The 19449-nt window shown below is 36.0% G+C and overlaps 1 protein-coding gene across 1 annotated transcript in view; it reads left to right on the top strand.

Annotated features, from left to right (window-relative positions):
- Nucleotides 1-11650, top strand: part of MMADHC (metabolism of cobalamin associated D) — a 49383-nt gene extending 37733 nt beyond the window's left edge. Inside the window, exons 4-8 of the mRNA XM_045782128.2 lie at nucleotides 2968-3185; nucleotides 6101-6206; nucleotides 6767-6897; nucleotides 10253-10339; nucleotides 11136-11650. Of these exons, the coding sequence (XP_045638084.2) occupies nucleotides 2968-3185; nucleotides 6101-6206; nucleotides 6767-6897; nucleotides 10253-10339; nucleotides 11136-11330 (737 nt within the window). The 3' untranslated portion in view covers nucleotides 11331-11650. The remainder of the gene's footprint in view (nucleotides 1-2967; nucleotides 3186-6100; nucleotides 6207-6766; nucleotides 6898-10252; nucleotides 10340-11135) is intronic.
- Nucleotides 11651-19449: the final 7799 nt, after the last annotated feature.

Below are 19449 nucleotides of genomic sequence, written 5' to 3'. Positions count from 1 at the left end.
CATTCATTGTTCAGTAGCATTTTATTTAGCTTCCATGTATTTGTATTCTTTCAGTGTTGTGGTGGGGAGAAAACGCATATGATTTCAGTCATTTCAAATTTATTGAGACTTGTTTTATAGCCTATCATGTGATCTATTCTGGAGAATGTTCCATGTTTTTGATGGAATGTTCTGAATATAGGTTACGTCCATCTGTCCCAGTGTGTCATTTAAAAAGTGTCTCTTTGTTGATTTTTGTCTGGATGATCTATCCGTTGATATAAGTGGGGTGCTAAAGTCCTCTGTTGTTGTACTACTGTCAACTTCTTCCTTGTCTGTTAATAGTTACTTTATGTATATAGGTGCTCTCATGTTGGGTGTCAGAGTATTTACAGTTGTTAAGCCTGATTTAATGGTGATGAACTCTTTTCTCTTGTTTGGGAAATTTTTATCACTCCTTCTGTTCTGAATGATAGCCATGCTGGATGGAGTATTCTTGGTTGCAGGTTTTTTCTTTTCAGCACTCTGAATATATATCATGCTACTCCCTTCTGGCCTGCAGTGTTTCCTCTTAGAAATCAGATGATAGCTTTATGGGATTTCCCTTGTATGTGATTGCTCTGTTTTCTCTTACTGCTTTAAAAATTCTGTCTTCATCACTCCGTTTCCCATTTTAAGGATTATGTGTCTTAGTGTGGACACTAAGGGTTGATTTTGTTGGTGGCTCTCTGTGTCTCCTGGATCTAGGTAAGTATTCCCTGCTTCAGGTTTGGGAAGTTTTCAGCTGTTATTTCTTCAAATAAATTTTCTGCTCCCTTTTCTCTTTTCCTTCTGCGATCTCTATAATATGACTGTTGCTACATTTGTGGTGTTGCTGGGTTCCCTTTTTCTCTCTCCTCTCCAGCCTGGTTGTTTTCCATTACCCTGTCTTCCCAGTCACTGATCCATTTGTCTACCTCCTCAAATGTGCTATTCATTCCCTGTAGTATATTTTTAATTTTAGTCATTGAGTACATCTCTGGTTCTTTTTATATTTTTATCTGTTTGTTGAAGTTCTCACTAAGATCCTCCACTCTTTCCTCAAGTCCAGTAAGTATATTTATGAGCATTACTTTGAAATCTTTATTGGGTATATTACTTATCTAGATTTCATTTAGCTCTTTTGCTTGGTATTGTCCTGTTCTTTCATTTGGGACATATTCCTCTTTCTCCTCATTTTGTTTCTCTGTGTTTTTCCCTGTTTATTTAGAAAGTAAGATCTGTGTCTTGATCTTGAAAGTTGTGGGTTTGTGAAGGGTCCTGTGGTGCACAATGTGCACAATGTGCCCTGTTCTTCAGAACCAGGCGCCTGAGGGGTGACTTTTATATGAGTTTTGTGCACCATACTGTTGTGGCTCAGCCGCATTTGCCTTCAGTCCAGTCAGCTCCAAATGTCCATTTTGCTTGTTGTGGGCAGGGTTTGGTCCTCGTGCTGTCAGGGGCCTATTTGGGGCGGGGGAGGGCTTATAGTTGGACAGTATTAGTAATCAGTCCAGATGCCTGCCTTCAGCCCAGTAGTGGGGACTACAGTTGCACAGAAGTGCAGGGTACTATCTCTTTGATTTGAGAGGATTTGTTGATTAGTAGGGCCAAGAGATTAGGTGTCTGTTCAAGTCAGTCTGCTGGTGCTTCAGTCAGACAGGTGTGTGTGGTTATCTTCCCCACTGCCCAGGGCAAGAGTGATTTTGGAGTGATGGTGTTCACTGTCAGGGCTGCTTGTAGGATGAGATCTGGCTGCAGCTGCTTTGCAGGGACTCCTGCCCAGTGGGGCTTCTTGAATGGAGTGATTCAAAGGAGAACGCAGGAATGGGTGCACAGTGTTAGCAAGCTATGTGGAGAGTATTCACGTTGGTTCCGCAGATGTCTGGGTATCTAGGCTGAGGTAGGAGGGAGAGAAATTGCACCTGCCAGCTCTTTTGTTCTTGGAGAAGTTTCCTACAGATTTTTGCTTCTCCAACACATGTTCTTCTCAACACAGATTGAGATTATGTTAAAAAAAAAAAAAATCTTAATGTATACCCCAGGCACTTTTCAAATTTCTGCTTCTGTGCTGTATCTAGGGGGATTGTTTGTTATGCTCTCTCTTTAAGGGTGGGGACTCAGTTTCCTGTCACCCTCTGGCTGTCCCAGAGCTAAACCAGCTAACTGTAAAAACCTTTGAAGTTAAGCCCCACTGATTTTCAAAGTCAGATGTTAGGGGGCTTGTCTTCTCAGTGGAAGTCCCTCATGTCTGGAGTACCCTGTGTGGGGTCTTTTCCTCTGCCTTCTCTGTGCTAGTTCCTCCTGTTTGTGGTTAGTCTTACTGGGTAGTTTGGTTTCAAACTGTGTCTCTGCCCCTCCTATCCTTTCTGATTGGCCTCTTCTCTGTGATTAACCCAAAGATTTCCTGGGTGAGTTGCACTGATGCGGTTGTTATACCTAGGTGTTTCTGTGTTAACAAGGTGAACTTAGGATCCTCGTACTCTGCTATCTTCCCAGGTTCCTTCCAAAGTTTACTCTCTTATTTTTAATGACAGCGACTATATTCACTGATGACAGTGAACACCATCACTCCAAAATAACTCTTGCCCTGGGGTGGGGAAGATAACCACACACACCTGTCTGACTTTTTGATGTAATGAATTTACATACAATTCAGAGTTTCTATCAAACCCCTAATCTGTACCATTTTCTGAATTTCTACATGTTTCATAAATGACATTTAATGTCATTAAATCCATATACAGTATGGATTACTGTACTTTATTATATCCTTCTCCTTATAATGGACTTGCCTATGAGCCAAAAACTGTTTTTTTTTTAATGACATAAAACTATATTCACACAGGAAAGCAAATTTCAAAGATCTATTGATTTTGTAAAAAAAAATACCTAATTAGAATATTCGTTCAATCCACCAGTGCACTTGACTGTTGGAAAAAATGAATTCATTTTGTTGTTCCTCTTCAGGTTCTCGAACAGTATGGCCTGATGAAACTATGGGACCATTTGGACCTCAGGATCAGAGATTCCAGCTTCCTGGGAACATAGGTTTTGATTGTCATCTCGATGGGACCACATCACAGAAGAAAAGCCAGGTTCATAAAACTTTACCTGATGTTCTCGCAGAACCTTTATCAAGTGAAAGACACGAGTTTGTGATGGCACAGTATGTGAATGAATTTCAGGTAAATTGTTAATATCATTTATTCTGTTTTTCTGATTATTAATACTATATTAGTTTCTGATCATTGTGAACATTAATTTAAAAAGTTTTTAAAAATCTTAATTCCAGCATATTCAAAAACAACATACATAGCTTTTAAAAACTTGGCATTGTTCTATACATGTTTGCTATATAATTTTTTTTTTTAAAGATTTTGTTCATTTATTAGAGAGCCCAGGAAGAGGAGCTGGGGTGGGGGGAGCAGGGATCCTGATGTGGGGCTCAGTCCCAGGGCCCCAGGACCATGACCTGAGCAGAGGGCAGATGCTTAATCAACTGAGCCACCCAGGTGCCTCTAATTTTTTTTTTTTACTTTTTAAGATTTTATTTATTGAGAGAGAGAGAGAGAGAGCGAGCATGCGTGCACGTGAGCACACAGAGGGAGAGGGAGAAGCAGACTCCCCACCAAGCAGAGCCTGACCCTGAGATCATGACCTGAGCCAAAGGCAGATGCCCAACCGAGTCACCCAGGTGCCCCCCCCTTTTTTTTAACTTTAGATTACAATCTCTTATAGGTAAATAATTATTCAAAAATACATTGTTTAATAACTGCTTATTTCAAACATAACTTCTGTATTACTAAAAAGTTAGATGTTTTCACTTGCAAACAGTAATAATTTTTATGTGGAACAAATTCCAACTAGTTTTATACTCCAAGGTATTTAAAACTTAAGAAAATTTTGAGATCTCTGAAATTCTTCAGATATAGTAAATTAAAAAAGATAGTTTTTTTTGTTTGTTTTTTTTAGAAAATGTCTGAGATGGGGGGGTGCACCTGGGTGGCTCAGATTTCTGTCTCAAATGAATAAAAATAAAGGGAAATTAAAAATAAACTGGTATTTCTCACCTAAATGGAAAGTTACATGCAATTCAGAGTTTCTATCAAACCCCCTAATCTGTACCATTTTCTGAATTTCTACATAGTTTCAGGCTAATTTTTTGATCAAAGCCATAATATTTATAGCAGCAGCCCCTCACAGTTGTTATGGTTTATATCAGATAACCTAACATTTGGAGACAGTTGACCTCCCCTGACATTTTATCTCCGATAATTCCTTCTCTGTCTTCTTGGCTCTTCTGTCTGCCAATTATGTTATTTCCCATGTGTTTCTGTCCATCTTATTTGAATTACTCCCTGCTCACTTAATTCCTTGGCCTCCTAACTTTTTCTGTTTCTGACATTTCTGATTCTATATTTCTCTCTGCCTGCCAAACATCATTATCTGAATGTCTTAGGTTCCCCACCCCCCCACGCCTCAAAACCTGTCCTTAACTCCCCTGTTATCAATAGCATAAGTGACTTAGTCATTCTCCCACTGTGCCAAGACAAAAATTATACTGCCAAACTTCCACTTCTCTCTCCATCATATCCCCATACAGAGTGACAAAATTGCATTGCTTCTACCTCTGAAGTAACTTTTAAATTGTGTCCTTTCACTTCCCACTAATAAAGCCAGAGTTCAAGGCCTCTGTATCTCTCCTCAGTTCTTAGAGGCATTATAGTGAGATGGACTGTGAAGCTAGGATAAATCTTGCTTCAAAGGTTAACTCTGCCTTTTACTTAATTTTTTGACCTTGAGAAAGCTACTTAATATTTCTGAGCCTCTGTTTCTTTATATGTAAAATGGGGATAATATCTAGCCCCCAGAGTTGCTATGAGGATTAAATGTGAAATGTACCTAAAACGCTTAAGTACAAGGTGATCAGTAAATATTGGTTGTTACTGGTCTATGACATGCACAGTAATACTAGCATTAGCTTTTTATATCTGATCTTGCTATTCTTCATTGTTTATAGACTAAATTCAAAATTTCTTTTTTTTTTTTTTTTAAGATTTTATTTATTTATTCGACAGAGACAGCCAGCGAGAGAGGGAACACAAGCAGGGGGAGTGGGAGAGGAAGAAGCAGGCTCATAGCGGAGGAGCCTGATGTGGGGCTCGATCCCATAATGCCAGGATCACGCCCTGAGCCGAAGGCAGACGCTCAACCGCCGTGCCACCCAGGCACCCCTAAATTCAAAATTTCTTAATGCGGCCTAAATCACTTTCCACAATTTTGATCCCTTATCTTTACCACTTCACCTCCTGCTACTCTGTACTCCCTCTGTACTCAAATCACACCATACCTTTTTGTTTGTTTTGTTTTTTTTAATTGTACCATTCTCTTTGACCATTGCATATGCTTGCACTGTTTGTATTTCTTGCTGGACTGTTTTTCCTCCTGAGTTTCTAACCTCCTTTCTACCTATTCTTTAAACTTACCAAGCATACACATTAATTCACATGTAGCTCAAATATGATTTCAGCCTTTTCCTGATTTTCCCCATCTATACAGCCAGAATACTTCCTTTGTAACTCTGTAGCACTTTCCGTATTGGATTACATTTATTTCTTCATCTATTTTTCTTCTACTTATTCTTTTAAACCTAAGAGTGCGGGCTGGATTTTTTACCGTCGGGGGGCTGCTCTTGTCATAGTGTCTGATGTATAGTAGGTGCCCTACAAATTTCAGTTGAATAGAAGCCTCTAAGCTCGTCCTGTAGGAGAGGCTATATATTTAAGGATGTTATTTTGTAAGTTAGTGCGATTATCCCCATTTTACAGATTACAGAACAAAAGAAAGTATAAGTAGATCTCAAAGTATCAGAAAAGGTAACATTTTAAGAATTGTCATGGCATTTTAGTTTCTTAGCCAACTTCTCATATCAAGTCTTAGAATATTAGTATATTTATATGTTTGTTTTGAAGTTTTTAAATATTTTTATTACCCCACCGCCAGTTAATTATTTTTAAAAACTTTCAGGGAATACAAGTTTATAACAGATCAGATATTGTATTTGAACTCCAGCTTTATTTATGTGTCTTACTCGTCTTAGGGTAGTAATGCACCTGTTGAACAAGAAATCAGCAGCGCAGAAACTTACTTTGAAAATGCCAAAGTAGAGTGTGCAATCCAGACATGTCCAGAATTGCTGCGAAGAGGTATATTGTGCTTCATATATTTACACTAATCTGTATTAGATAATGTCAGTAATTTTCTAATATGTTAAATAATGGAGTCCATAGGCATTGCAATACTTTGTCACTTAATATTTTAATATGTCTGGTCAGAAAAGATTACATGGCCAAGGTGAGGTCTTTCAGATGTCCCCTGACAGCTGCAGACTTTTTTTTCCCTGAAATCCTTCTACTTCTGGGTGATTATTATACCTGTAATTTCATGAACTAATACATAAAGTACTGTATGTATTAGTATTAAAATTTTAACAAACTTTTTGGAAATTACAAGACCAATAACAGGTAACTTTACTTGCTCTACAGAATTGTTGACAGTAATTTCAGTTCAATAAGAGCAGATGTTAACCAAAAGTTCACTTCAAATTCTTTTTCAAAAGTAGTATGTATTTATCAACCTAACATGGTGCTACAATAATTTAACTTAATCATCATTTTTCTAAAGAAGTTCTTTTATATATTGCTTCTTTAAAAGGAAAAATAAAAAAAAAAACTTATTTTCTCCCTGGAATTTTTTTTCTTTATAGATTTTGCGTCACTGTTTCCAGAAGGAGCTACCAACAAACTAATGATTCTGACTATAACACAGAAAACTAAGAATGATATGACTGTTTGGAGCGAAGAGGTAGAAAATGAAAGAGAAATGCTTTTAGAAAAGGTAATTCTTTGCATTGCTGACAGTTTAAATTTTATGATATTTAAATAGCAGTGAACCAGCATTTTAAAATGATGGGTGTCTTTTTAGCATTTATTCTCTGCTAATGTAATGTATTTCAGTACTAAAGGACCTTTAAATCTTTTCTGAGAATAAAAATGCCATCATTTTTTGTTTTGGGTTTTTTTTTTAGTATCTTTGAAAAACTTAGGTTCTGTCCAGTACTTCAGTTTTTTTATATTTGTGTTTTAAGAAAATTGGGAAATATAGTAAAAATGGCAAAAAAGTAAAATTAACTGTTCATACCCATCACTTTCTCTCTTTAAAGCAAATTAAGTAAAAAGTGAAAATTACTCCAGTCTTCAAGGAATAAACCATAATAGTGTACACAGTAATGTATTATATACCCACATTTTTTCCTGTCCTTTGCTTTTTACTAGAAAATGTTTTGACACCTTTCCATAGCATTACACATAGATTTCATACTATGTAAAATCTGCATAGTATTACATTTCATGAGCAAACTATAATTTTTAAAATTCCCTTAGTAATTTATAAGTTGAAAATCAAACTTTCGCTATTATAATCAGTGAATATATATGTGCATATATTTTTATGCACGTACTTTTATCTGTAGATTCCTAAATAGGAAATTGCTGAATCCAGGGTGTTCTATTCATTTTAAGTTTTGTTGGATGCTGCCTAGATTGCCCTGGTATATATGTTGTCACCATAGCTTACCCTGGATGTTATTAGCATTTCTTTCTATTTCACCAACCTGAGAAATGTGAAGTGGTAACTTAAAGTCTTCTATTTAAAAATATGTATAAATATATAATACATAAATATGTAATTGTCTTTAAGAGTTTGATTTTGGGTTATATGAGTTTCTACAAGATAGGAAAATATTCTTTTGCCTGTGTAACAGGTCAAGATTAGCTTACTTGGGCACTGTAAGTATAATTGAAAAAATCCCCTTTAATAATTTCCATGTAAGATGTTAGCAATTTTTTTTATATTGTCTTTAGGATCAGATATATGGTTCTTTTCATTTGTAAATTATAATTTATATACTGAACAGAATCTTTTAGGATAATGACTTCATGCTAAAATGTCCCACATATAACTTTGCTAATAAATTTCCTATAGTCATGATTATGAGCAAGTTACATGCCAGTTAATAAGGAAGTTACAGAGAAGCATAAGAACTGTCTGATTTTAAAGAGATCTGAATTTAGAGAGTTGAAATTTAGGCAGTAACTCAAACATTTTCTATTTACCTATTAAGGCAGTATTTACCTAATATATACTTACCATTGTTATCATGTAGTCACTATGAGTTAAAGATTCTGAGCCTTATGTGATACTGACCCCAGTATAATTGTCAGTTTTTTATAACCAATTTCAGGACTTTGAAATGTCATATTATTTCTAATTTTATAGTGACCAAAGCTATTTTTTTCCTATGGAAAAAAGATTTTTCTCTATTAGATATGTTAGTGATTATTTTAGAACCATCTGTAGTTTACTCTCAGTAGATATTTTATGTTCTGTAGTTTAAGTCTATTGTAGTTTTTTCCACCAGATGTCAGTGTTTGCTGTTGATGAGCAGAAATCTTAAGTACTTGAACTAGTTCTTCTTGTGATAATTTGGGATTCTTTTAGTTAACTTTTACCATTTCTATTGTTTTGTTCTCCTTGTAGTTTTGTGTAGTTTTGTTTCTGCTCATCAAATTGATATATTTTCTAATGACTTTTCTAGACCATATTCAGTTGGTTTCCTGTTTAAGAATTAAGAGGGTTAATGAAAGGCAACAAGTATAAATATTAAGTATGAAGATAATATTGTGTTCGTTATCTTTTTTATTATTTTACAAGAAAGTGCTGGGAGAAAGTAAGTTAGCTTAAGTTGTTTCCTCTATACAGAGGAAGTTTGCTGATTTCTGCTAAAGAGCCACATAGTAAATTTTTAGGTTTTATAGGTTATAGGGTCTCAACTACTCAGCTCTACCCTCATATTGTTAAAGCAACCATAGACAATATATAAATGAACAGACATGGATATACTCCAGTGAAACTGTATTTACACATAGAGGCACCCAGCTGGATTTGGCCTTCAGGCTGCAAGTTGCTAACCTCTTATTTTAGGATATGGCCCATCTTCCTCAGGCTTAAACTTTTGGGGATTTCAGCTAAATGCCAGACGTGCTCAGTGAGGTCTTAGCACTCTCTGTGGGCCAGAAATCCATTACCTAGCACTGCACCAACCTCTGGTAACATCATGGAGCTCCCAGACACCAGTTGGCACTCTCTGCAAGGCCGATTCCTGAAGGAATCTTGCCTTGGGAGTGCACAGCTCCATCGTTGGCTACTGAACCAGGGTGAATTACTCTGCATTCTACTTGCGAACCCCATTTATGCATCTCTCTTCCAGATGCTTCAGCAGAACTCTTGCAAACCTCCTTAGCTTAGTGACCATCACTTTGCTTGAAATCTTCTTTGCCCTGTGACAAACACTGTTCCAGACAGAGAGCTAGAACAAATATGGGGATCACCTAGTTTGTTGCCCTTCTCTCCAAGATTACAGTTTTGTCTGACTATTGTTCAGGATTTAAAGCCATTGCCTCATATTTTAGTCAGTTTTATAGCTTTCAGCAGATGGCAAGTTTGATAGCTGTTGTTCTGTTATGGCCAGAAGTAGATCTGTGTCCTTTTTTTTTTTTTTTAAACACACTAATCTGGTCCTAATATTTGTTACTGTCTTTTTCACTGCTTAGACTTATGATAAGGCTAGTAAAAACATCATAGGAATTACCAAGTAGGATGGTGAGAACAAGATTTTGAATAAGTGATACACATACATGGTCTGTAATAATTATATACTGTACAAAAAATACAGAGGGTATATAGTGAAAATTATCATGGATAGATGTCTTTGTGTAACACAAATATGTTTTTAAACAACATTCAAATGAGTGGTTCATATCTTTTCATTATGAATATTTTCCCTTTCTTACCTTATTTTTATAATACAAAAATAGTAACTAGATTTTCTAATTTGTGGCAAATTTGGGAGTTAATAGCACAGAACTTATTAGAAATTGTTCCTAAAATAGGAAGTAATTTAGAAGAAAAAATACAGTTTAGACTTTCTGAAGGAAATGAAAGTGTTGAATGACCCATTAATTTTTTGGACTGGCAAAAATAATCTTTATGACTTTATATCTAATTTATCATTAGTTGTATTTTCTTATTAATCTTATTGAGTTCTCTGTTTGAAGCAAAGGGTTTTTAAAATTTTATTTTTCAGTCTAAGAATGTTATCTTCAGCATATTATTTTTGTCTTTTTCTCTGCAGTTCATTAATGGTGCTAAAGAAATTTGCTATGCTCTTCGAGCTGAAGGCTATTGGGCTGACTTTATTGACCCATCATCTGGTTTGGCAGTGAGTATTACATTTTGATAATCAGATTAACTTGAAGTAGGAATGTTTTTTTATTATAAAATTGTTAAATGATCTATTTCTACCACAGTTACCATTATTTAAGACAGTTTTTAAGACTCACAACTTTACCCAAGGAAGTACCAGTATGAGTCAGCTCCATTCACAACCTGTGAGGGACCACCATCACTTACAATTAAGTTTTATCTGTCTTTATTATTTTGCATCCTCACTAGTAAATACTTTTACGTTAATGAACTTGGTAGTTACAAATTAGCAATCATAGTTTAAGGAAGAAAACTTTTTAGAATTAAGAAAATATGGGTGTTAAAAGAAATATTTATAAATGTTAACTTCCAGGAAGTTGTGTGTCTGACATTATACTTTGAAGAAAATAAGAACCGCTATTGTGGTCACATTTTAAATTTTGGGTGTAGCTTTGAGTTACAAATAATAATGAAATTTTTTGTGTCTTAAGATAGGAATATATACTATTTCTCTTCAAAGTCAACTTACATGTAGACTAGAAATCAAAAACTTACTTTAAAGATTGTGTACAGTTAGTGTTTGGTTCTGGGTAACGTGTAATTTGCTAGGATTATTGGTTTCACATTTCCAGAAGCACAGGTATTGGATGAAGAGGAAGTGCTTGCTCACATGCAGTACCTAAACTGCCCTTTTTATTTCTTGATTTTTTTTAAATATTTGAAGTATTAAAATAGGTATGTGTTGATATTTACATAAAAACTATTACATCATTGTCTTTCTTTCTAATGAATATGACTTTTATTTCCTCCAGTTTTTTGGACCGTACACAAACAACACTCTTTTTGAAACAGATGAACGCTATCGACATTTAGGATTCTCTGTGGATGATCTTGGCTGCTGTAAAGTGATTCGTCATAGGCTCTGGGGTACCCATGTGGTTGTAGGAAGTATCTTCACTAATGCAACACCAGACAGCCATATTATGAAGAAATTAGGTGGAAACTAACAGTAATGTTGATTTATTGGCTGTACAATTTGTATGTACCATTTGTGTTGATCTATAAACACTCACAAAGCTTTAGTTTTTAAAATTTACTTATTTCTAGGTATTTCGACATTTATGGATTTGCAGCATTGGCAAGTGGTATGAGATTTTTAAATCTCAAATGTTTATCCATACTATCATTGAATACATGTTGATCATATCCACATTGTATAGAATGCGGTAATTAACATGTAACCAGGACATGATCTCATATTGTTATTTCATCCCTTTATTGGAAAATCCTGTTTTATTTTTCTCTAAAAATAAACCACACATTTGGATCTGTGTTTTTTCATTGCAATATTTTTAAAATACAGTTCTTTAAAAAGAATACTGTAGTTTTTTATTTTTAAGCATTTTTAAAATGCAATCGAGAATTCTAGATCAGTGTAGCTTTAAACTTGCTAAGTGTTAGCAGTATATGACTTTGAAGTAGTGTTTATGCTGGAAAAGAAAAAGGATAATGCTACATCTTTATATGTAAAAGAATATAAATCTCATTCTTATGCATACTAAAAGAATCCTTAACTCCTAGATTTAGGCAGATAAATGTAGGTTATTTTGACAAAATAGTACCTCAGCTGCTAAATCATATTTCTCCATTTTAGTAAGAGAAACTATGATACTTTACAAAAATGCCTCATTTGTGACAGAGCTTGTTTTTGCAGCATTTTTAACTTAAAAAGAATCATCTTAGATTTGTGAGGCTTTTGCCAGTAGGAATCTCAGAATAAGTAACTTCTACCAGATGAATTAATGAAACAGATTTTTCCTGTATAAGTGACTATTTTTAAAAGGAACACCTGAAGTTGATTAGCTCACAACTTGATTTAAAACTCTGCTTAGTTAACATGTAGCTAAGTGTTGCTTAATGATTCAGAGTAATGGCTGCAAAGTTTTCATTCACTATGAAAACTACAAAGCAATAGGAGGTATGATAGGTGTACTTTTCTGCATATGTAAGTGCTCAAATTTTCATCTATGTAAGCAGCACCCACATCAAGACAGAACATTATTGGCACTGCTCCCCTCACTGTCCCTCCCAAGGGTGACCACTGTCCTGATTTTCTGCTGCATAAATTAGTTTTGATGCTTTATGCTATATGAAACCATATATAGTATGTTCACTTTCATGTCTGGCTGCTTTTCACTCAGTGTGAGAGAGATCAGTCCTTACTGTGTATGATTATAAATCTGTTTGCATAGTTTTTGCTAAATTTCCTGTGGGGCAAAACTGTCCCAGTTCAGAACCACTGAGAATGTCTGGAGATAACTTTTGTCGCAATTTGGGGCAGAGTGAAAGGGGTAGTACTTCAGGCATCTACTAGGTAGAGGTCAGGGATGCCATTAAACATCCTACAGTGTGAAGGACAGCTCCCACAAAAAAAGAATTATTTGGTCCATGGCCTTGCAGCACTCGCATTGTTTCTACTGTGCATGTTGTTTATTCAGGCATTCCCTACCTTGTCTCATTGTATGAGCCCTGGTTCCTTGAAATGTCAGCATTGGCTTTAACAATTCTAAAGTGCCATCTACTGGTTGAAAAGGATACTTATTCCCAAAATGGCTATATCATTAACAACCAGAAACAACATGAGAAGCAGTAATTGCCGATTACAATATTTTTAATGAAATGTTATGGCAAGATGAGGTTTGGGAAATATAATCCCAAGGGACGCTTACTGAGAAACAGTAGAAAATAGATTAAAATGTACTATAATAAAACATAGGTGTGTTTTCTCATTCACTTATTCAGGATTGCATAAAGAAATCGTACATTGAATTATCCATCTTAAACATAAATTTGCTACCTTTTGAAATAAGGGTGAACTATTGAAATTAATTTCGACCTGTCACTGAGAAATAGGTTTTGTTGTGAAATTTGTATTTTGACAAGAACTTAGGAATTACTGTATGCAAGTTAACTGTGGAAAGGGATCATTCAGATCATCTGACCTGTATCCCTCATTTTGTAGGAGACAAAATGGGAAACATAGGAGCATGCATTAGGTTACACAGCTAATGTTAAGACCCAGCACTGGAATCAAATCTATATATTTTATGTATGTATATACACATACATACATATATATAAATTTCTATTTTGTCTATAATCATTGTCAAAAAGTTTATTTAGTGATGAAAAATATCAAAGTTGCAGAATTTAAACTGAAAGAACTTACTTTCAGGTTACATAATAACTGTTGCCACATTTCATAGATAACTTTGAATTTCATTCTGTTGAACTCTGCATACTTTGAATTTCTTTGAAAATGTACTGAAACCTATCTAAAAATTTCAATTATAGATATTACACTTCAAACAGTGGTTCTCTGGCTTCAAGTGTAAAACTTTCATTTCTTTTTTTTTTTTTTGGACTTCTGTCACTTGTAAAATCAATATAATCCCTACAGAATTCTGCTTTTAGTTCCAATTCTGTTTCCTCCTCTTACAGCTGGTTCTCATGTTGCTCCAAAGCAGGATTTCTCTACCTCTACACTGTGGACATTTTGAAGCTGTTAATTGTTGTGGAAGCTGTCCTGTGCATTGTCTGATGTTTAGCAGCATCTTTGGCCTCTGCTCTCTAGATGCCAATAGCAACCCCTGGTCATGGCAAAAATATCTGAAGACATCATTGCTAGATTTGGGGGGGGGGGTGGAGGCTGAATGTTTATCTGAAAAATTAAAGTGTCCTAAATTTATTGCAACAAGCCTGTCCCCATTTGAGAATTACTGCGTCCTCAACTCTATTTGTACATTTGAATTACCTGGGAAGGCATTTAAACATGTGAGGATTTGGTCCCTACACCGACAGACTGATTTTATTAGTCTGATGAGGCCTGGCGTCAGTATTTTTTAATGTTTCCCGGGTGCTTCAGATGTGCAGTCAGCATTAAAACCATTAGTATTTGAAACTAATAGAGAGCCATCTAAGGAAATAAGGGTGGATTTAATGTATTAAGGAGGTATAGGAAAAACGAAGGCTACATTAAGAGTGACCTAATCACTGAGTAGAGATGGCAGGGTAGGAGGACTCTAGGCTCACCCTCTCCTGCATTTAAAAACTAGGTATCACTCACATCTCAGTAAATAAACTAGAGCAATCTGAAGACACTGGGAGAACAAATTTCACAACTAAATGTAGAGAAGAAGCCACATCTGAGAGGTTAGGGAAGGCAGAAGCGGAGGTCAGGAGCTGCCTACAGGGGAGAGGGAGCCGCAGGCACAGACAGGAGAAAGCACCAGGGAGCCCACATGGGGAAGAAGAATCCCCATAATGACTGGCTTTGAAAACCAGAGGGGCTAAATTCCATGAGTTTGTATAACCAACAGGACGTGGAGCTTTAAAAATCAGCCGACTCAGCACTGGGCCAGGGAAGGCGAGTGAAAGCTGGGTCCCCACACTTAAAGACAGCAGCTTGCAGAGAGGCACCATTGAAGTGACAGTTTGGGACAAACAAGAAGGTGGACTTTTTATACAGATTTTGGAGCATGTTGGGGAACTTATCCAAGAACAAAGAAGCTGTCAGGTGCCATTTTCCTCCCCTGCCCCCCACGCATAAATACAAAGCCACTTGGCAGAGGTGGCACTGCACAGATACTTGCTACCTAACCTGCTGTCCATGTGACCCACCCATGAGTTCTCCTGAGGACTTCCTCCCCCCCCCCCCGCCCCGCAACAAGCATGCTGACCTCAACACTGGGCTCAGCACAAATTTTGTTAACCCTCCCCACACACACTCTGCCCCACCAGTGCCTGCACAGACACTGGGTGCCCACAACTACCACACAGCCACCACACACCATGCCCCTGGTGGCCACCATGCATTGTAGGATTCCGCCTAGGACTAGCAGCTCAGCACAAATTTAGGTAACACTGCCACCCTGCCCTCAAACCCTCTTGTAGCTCTTCTCCCTCAGAGCCAGCCTGGCTGGGTCTCACACCACATCGAGCAGGCACAGCCCACAACAGGCAGAGAATCAGGGCAGACATCTGGACTGAAAGAACAAATGACCCGGACACAATAGCAGGATACAAGCAACACATGGGAGACTTCCCTGAATTGCCAGGTTATGGTGAACAGGGGACACTGCACTGCAGGGCACAGTAGGAACTCTTCTTCATAAAGCCACTACTTTCAAGAGCATAAAATGTAGCTGACTTTCCTAACACACAGAAACATAGAGGTAGAGAAAATGAGACAGAGGAATATGTCCCAAATGAAAGAATAGGACAAAATCACAGCAGGAGATCTAAGTAAAACTGAAATAATATGCCTGATATGAGAATTTAATTAATGATCATACTGGACTTCAGAAAAGGGTGAAGGAAATCCATGAGAACCTTGAAAAAGAGGTAAAAACATACCATAGGTAAAGAACTCAATACATGAAATTAAAAATACAATAGATGGAATAAATAATAAGCTACAGGAAGCAGAAGAATGTATTTGTGACCTGGAGGATCCAGTGATGGAAAGCATTTAAGCTGAACAGGTGAGAGACAAATACCACATAATGAGAATAGACCTAAGAGAACTCAGTGACACCATCAAGCCTAATGATATTTGCATTATAGGGATATCCCAGAAAAAGAGAAAGGGGGGCAGAAAATGTATTTGAAGAAATAAAAAATCCAGGGAGGGAAAGAGATCCAGATTCAGGAGGCAGAGAGATTTCTCCAACAAATTCAACCCAAGGAGCTCCACACCAAGACACGTAATTAAAATGGCAAAAAAAAAAAAAAAAAAAAAATAGTGATAATTTGAAAATTTGCAAGCATTGAGAAGATAGTTACATACAAAGGAAATCCCATAAGGCTAAGCATCAGCTGATTTTCAGCATAAGTTTTGTAGGCCAGAAGGGAGGTGGGTGATATATCCAAAATGCATAAAGGGAAAAACCTGCAGCCAGAATACTCTAACCAGCAAGACCATCATTCAGAATAGGAGAGAGAGAGTTTCTCAAACAAAAGTTAAACAAAATCACAACCACTAAACCAGCCCTGTAAGAAAGGTTAGGGAGAATCTAGGAGTGGAAAACAAAAACCGTAAGAGTAAAAAATACAAAAACAAGTATATCTGTAAAAGTCAGTCAAGAACACAAAAGTATCTATGGGTCACCTGGGTGGCTCAGTTGGTTAAGCGTCTGCCTTCAGCTCAGGTCATGATCTCAGAGTCCTGGGATTAAGCCCCACGTCAAGCTTCCTGTTTAGCAGAAGTCTGCTTCTCCCTCATCCTCTGCTCCTCCTCTCCCACCTGTGTGTGCATGCTCTTTCAAATAAATAAAAATCCTTTTTAAAAAAAGGATATAAAATATATCAAATATCTGAAACATAGAGGGGAGAGTAAATGAGTTGAAAATTAAGCAAGCATCAGCTTAATATAGACTGCTGTATGCAGATTTTACATAGAAACCAAATGGTAACCACAAATCGAAAACAGTGATACTCAAAAAAAAAAAGTAAGGAATCCAAGTACTTCACTAAAGCCAACTAATCATGAGAGAAAAGAGCAAGAGAAGAACAGACGAACTACAAAAACAACCATAAAATTAAGTAACAAAATGACAGTAAATACATACATATCAATAATTACTTTGAATGTTAATGGCCTAAATGCTCCAATTAAAAGGGTGATGGGATCAATAAAAAAGCAAGACCCATCTATATGCTGCCTACAAGAGACTCATTTCAGACCTAAAGAAACATGCAGATTGAAAGTGAAGGGATGGGGGAATATTTTTTGTTACAAATGGAAAGGAAAAGAAAGCTGGGGTAGCAATGCTTCTATCAGACAAAACAGACTTTAAAACAAAAACTGTAACAAGGGACAAAGGTACAATCCAACAAGATATAACAATTGTAAATGTTTAAAAAACATTTATGCATACAACATGGGAGCTCCCAAATACAGCAGCTAATAACAAGCATGAAGTAATCAATAGTAATACAATAATAGTAGGGGACTTTAACACCCCATGACATCAATGGATAGATACCCAAACAAAATCAATAGGGAAACAATTATTTTGAAGGACACATTGCACCAGATACCCAAACAAAATCAATAGGGAAACAATTATTTTGAAGGACACATTGCACCGGATGGACCTAACAGATCTATTCAGAACATTCAATCCTGAAAGAGCAGAATACACATTCTTTTCAAGTGCACATAGAACATTCTCTAGAATAGATCTCATATTAGACCACAAAACAAGTCTCAACAAATTCAAAAGATTGAGGTCATACTAGGTATCTTTTCTGACCACATGCTATGAAACTACAAATCCACTACAAGAGAAAGTCTGGAATGAACACAAATACATGGAGGTTAAATAACATGCTACTAAACGATGAATGGGTCAACCAAGGAATCAAGGAGGAAATAAATACATGGAGACAAATGAAACAATGTTCCAAAATCTTTGGGATTCAGCAAAAGCTGTTCTAAAAGGGAAGTTTATAGCAATACAGGTCTACCTAAAGAAGCTAGAAAAATACAAATAACCTAACCTTACTTCTAAAGAAACCAGAAAAGGAACAAAACCCAAAACTAGTAGAAGGAAGGAAATTATAAAGATCAGAGCAGAAATAAACAAAATAGAAACTAGTAAAAAACAATAGAACAGATCAATGAAACCAGGAGCTGTTTCTTTGAAAGATCAACAAAATTGATAAAACTTTAGCCAGACATAAAATAAAAATAAAAGAAAATAAAAATACAAAATAAAATAAATTTTAAAATAAAATATAAAAAAATAAATAAGGGATGGGTGGTAGGGGAAGACTCAAAAATCAGAAATGAAATAAACAATCAATACAAAAGACTAGGAATATTATGAAAAATTATATGCCAGTAAATTGGACAAATAGAAGAAATAGATGCAATCCTAAAAACTTATAACCCCCAAAATTGAATCAAGAAGAAATAGAAAATTTAAATAAACTGATTACCTGCAATATTAAAGCAATCAAAAAACTCCCAGGAAACAGAACTCCAAGGCCAGATGGCTTCACAGGGGAATTCTACCAGACATTTAAAGAAGAGTTAATTAATACCTATTCTCAAACTATTCCACAAGGAGGAGAGGGAGGAAAACTTCCTAATTCATTCTATGAAGCCAGCATTACCCAGATACCAAAACCAGATAAAGACACAATAAATAAATAAATTAATTAATTAATTAATTAATTAATTAAAAAAATAGAACTATAGGCCAATATCTCTGATGAACATAGATGCAAATTCCTCAACAAAACAAGCAATCCAATTCCAATGATACATTTAAAAAAAAAATCATTTGCCACAATCAAGTTGGATTTATTCCTGGGTTGGAAGGGTGACTCAATAGTCATGAGTCAGTCAGTTCAATACATCACATCGATAAAAAGGGATAAAAGTCCTACGATTATTTCAATAGATGCAAAAAAATGTATTTGACAAAGTACATCTATTCATGATAAAAACCCTCAACAAAGTAGGATTGGAGGAAACATACTTCAACATAATAAAGGCCGTTTATGAAAACCCACAACTAATGGTGAAAAACAGTGTTCCCCCAAGGGTCAGAAACAAGACAGGGATATCCACTCACACCACTATTATTTAACATAGTACTGGAAGTCCTAGTAGACACAACAATCAGACAAGTGGAAGGAATAAAAGATATCCATATTGGTAAGGAAGAAATAAAATTTACATTATTTGCAGACGACATGATTCTGTATATAGAAAACTCTAAAGACTCCACCAAAAAACTACTAGAACTGATAAGTTCAGTATGGTTGCAGGATATAACAATGTACAGAAATCTGGCATTGTATATACTAGTAATGAAGCAACACAAGAGAAATTAAGAAAGCAATCCCATTTACAATTGTACCAAAGATAATACCTAAGAATAAACCTCACCAGGGAAGTGAAAGACTTATATTCTGAAATGTATAAAACACTGATGAAAGATACTGAAAATGACACAAACAAGTGGAAAGATATTCCATTTTCATGGATTGGAAAAATAAATATTGTTAAAATGTCCATACTTTCCAGGGGTGCCTGGGTGGCTCAGTCAGTTA

This window comes from Ursus americanus, chromosome 1 (genome assembly GCF_024610735.1).
Source record: "Ursus americanus isolate L20-20 chromosome 1, mUrsAme1.1.p, whole genome shotgun sequence".
Taxonomy (NCBI): Eukaryota; Metazoa; Chordata; class Mammalia; order Carnivora; family Ursidae; genus Ursus; species Ursus americanus.
This window is presented reverse-complemented; position numbering and strand designations above follow the sequence as displayed.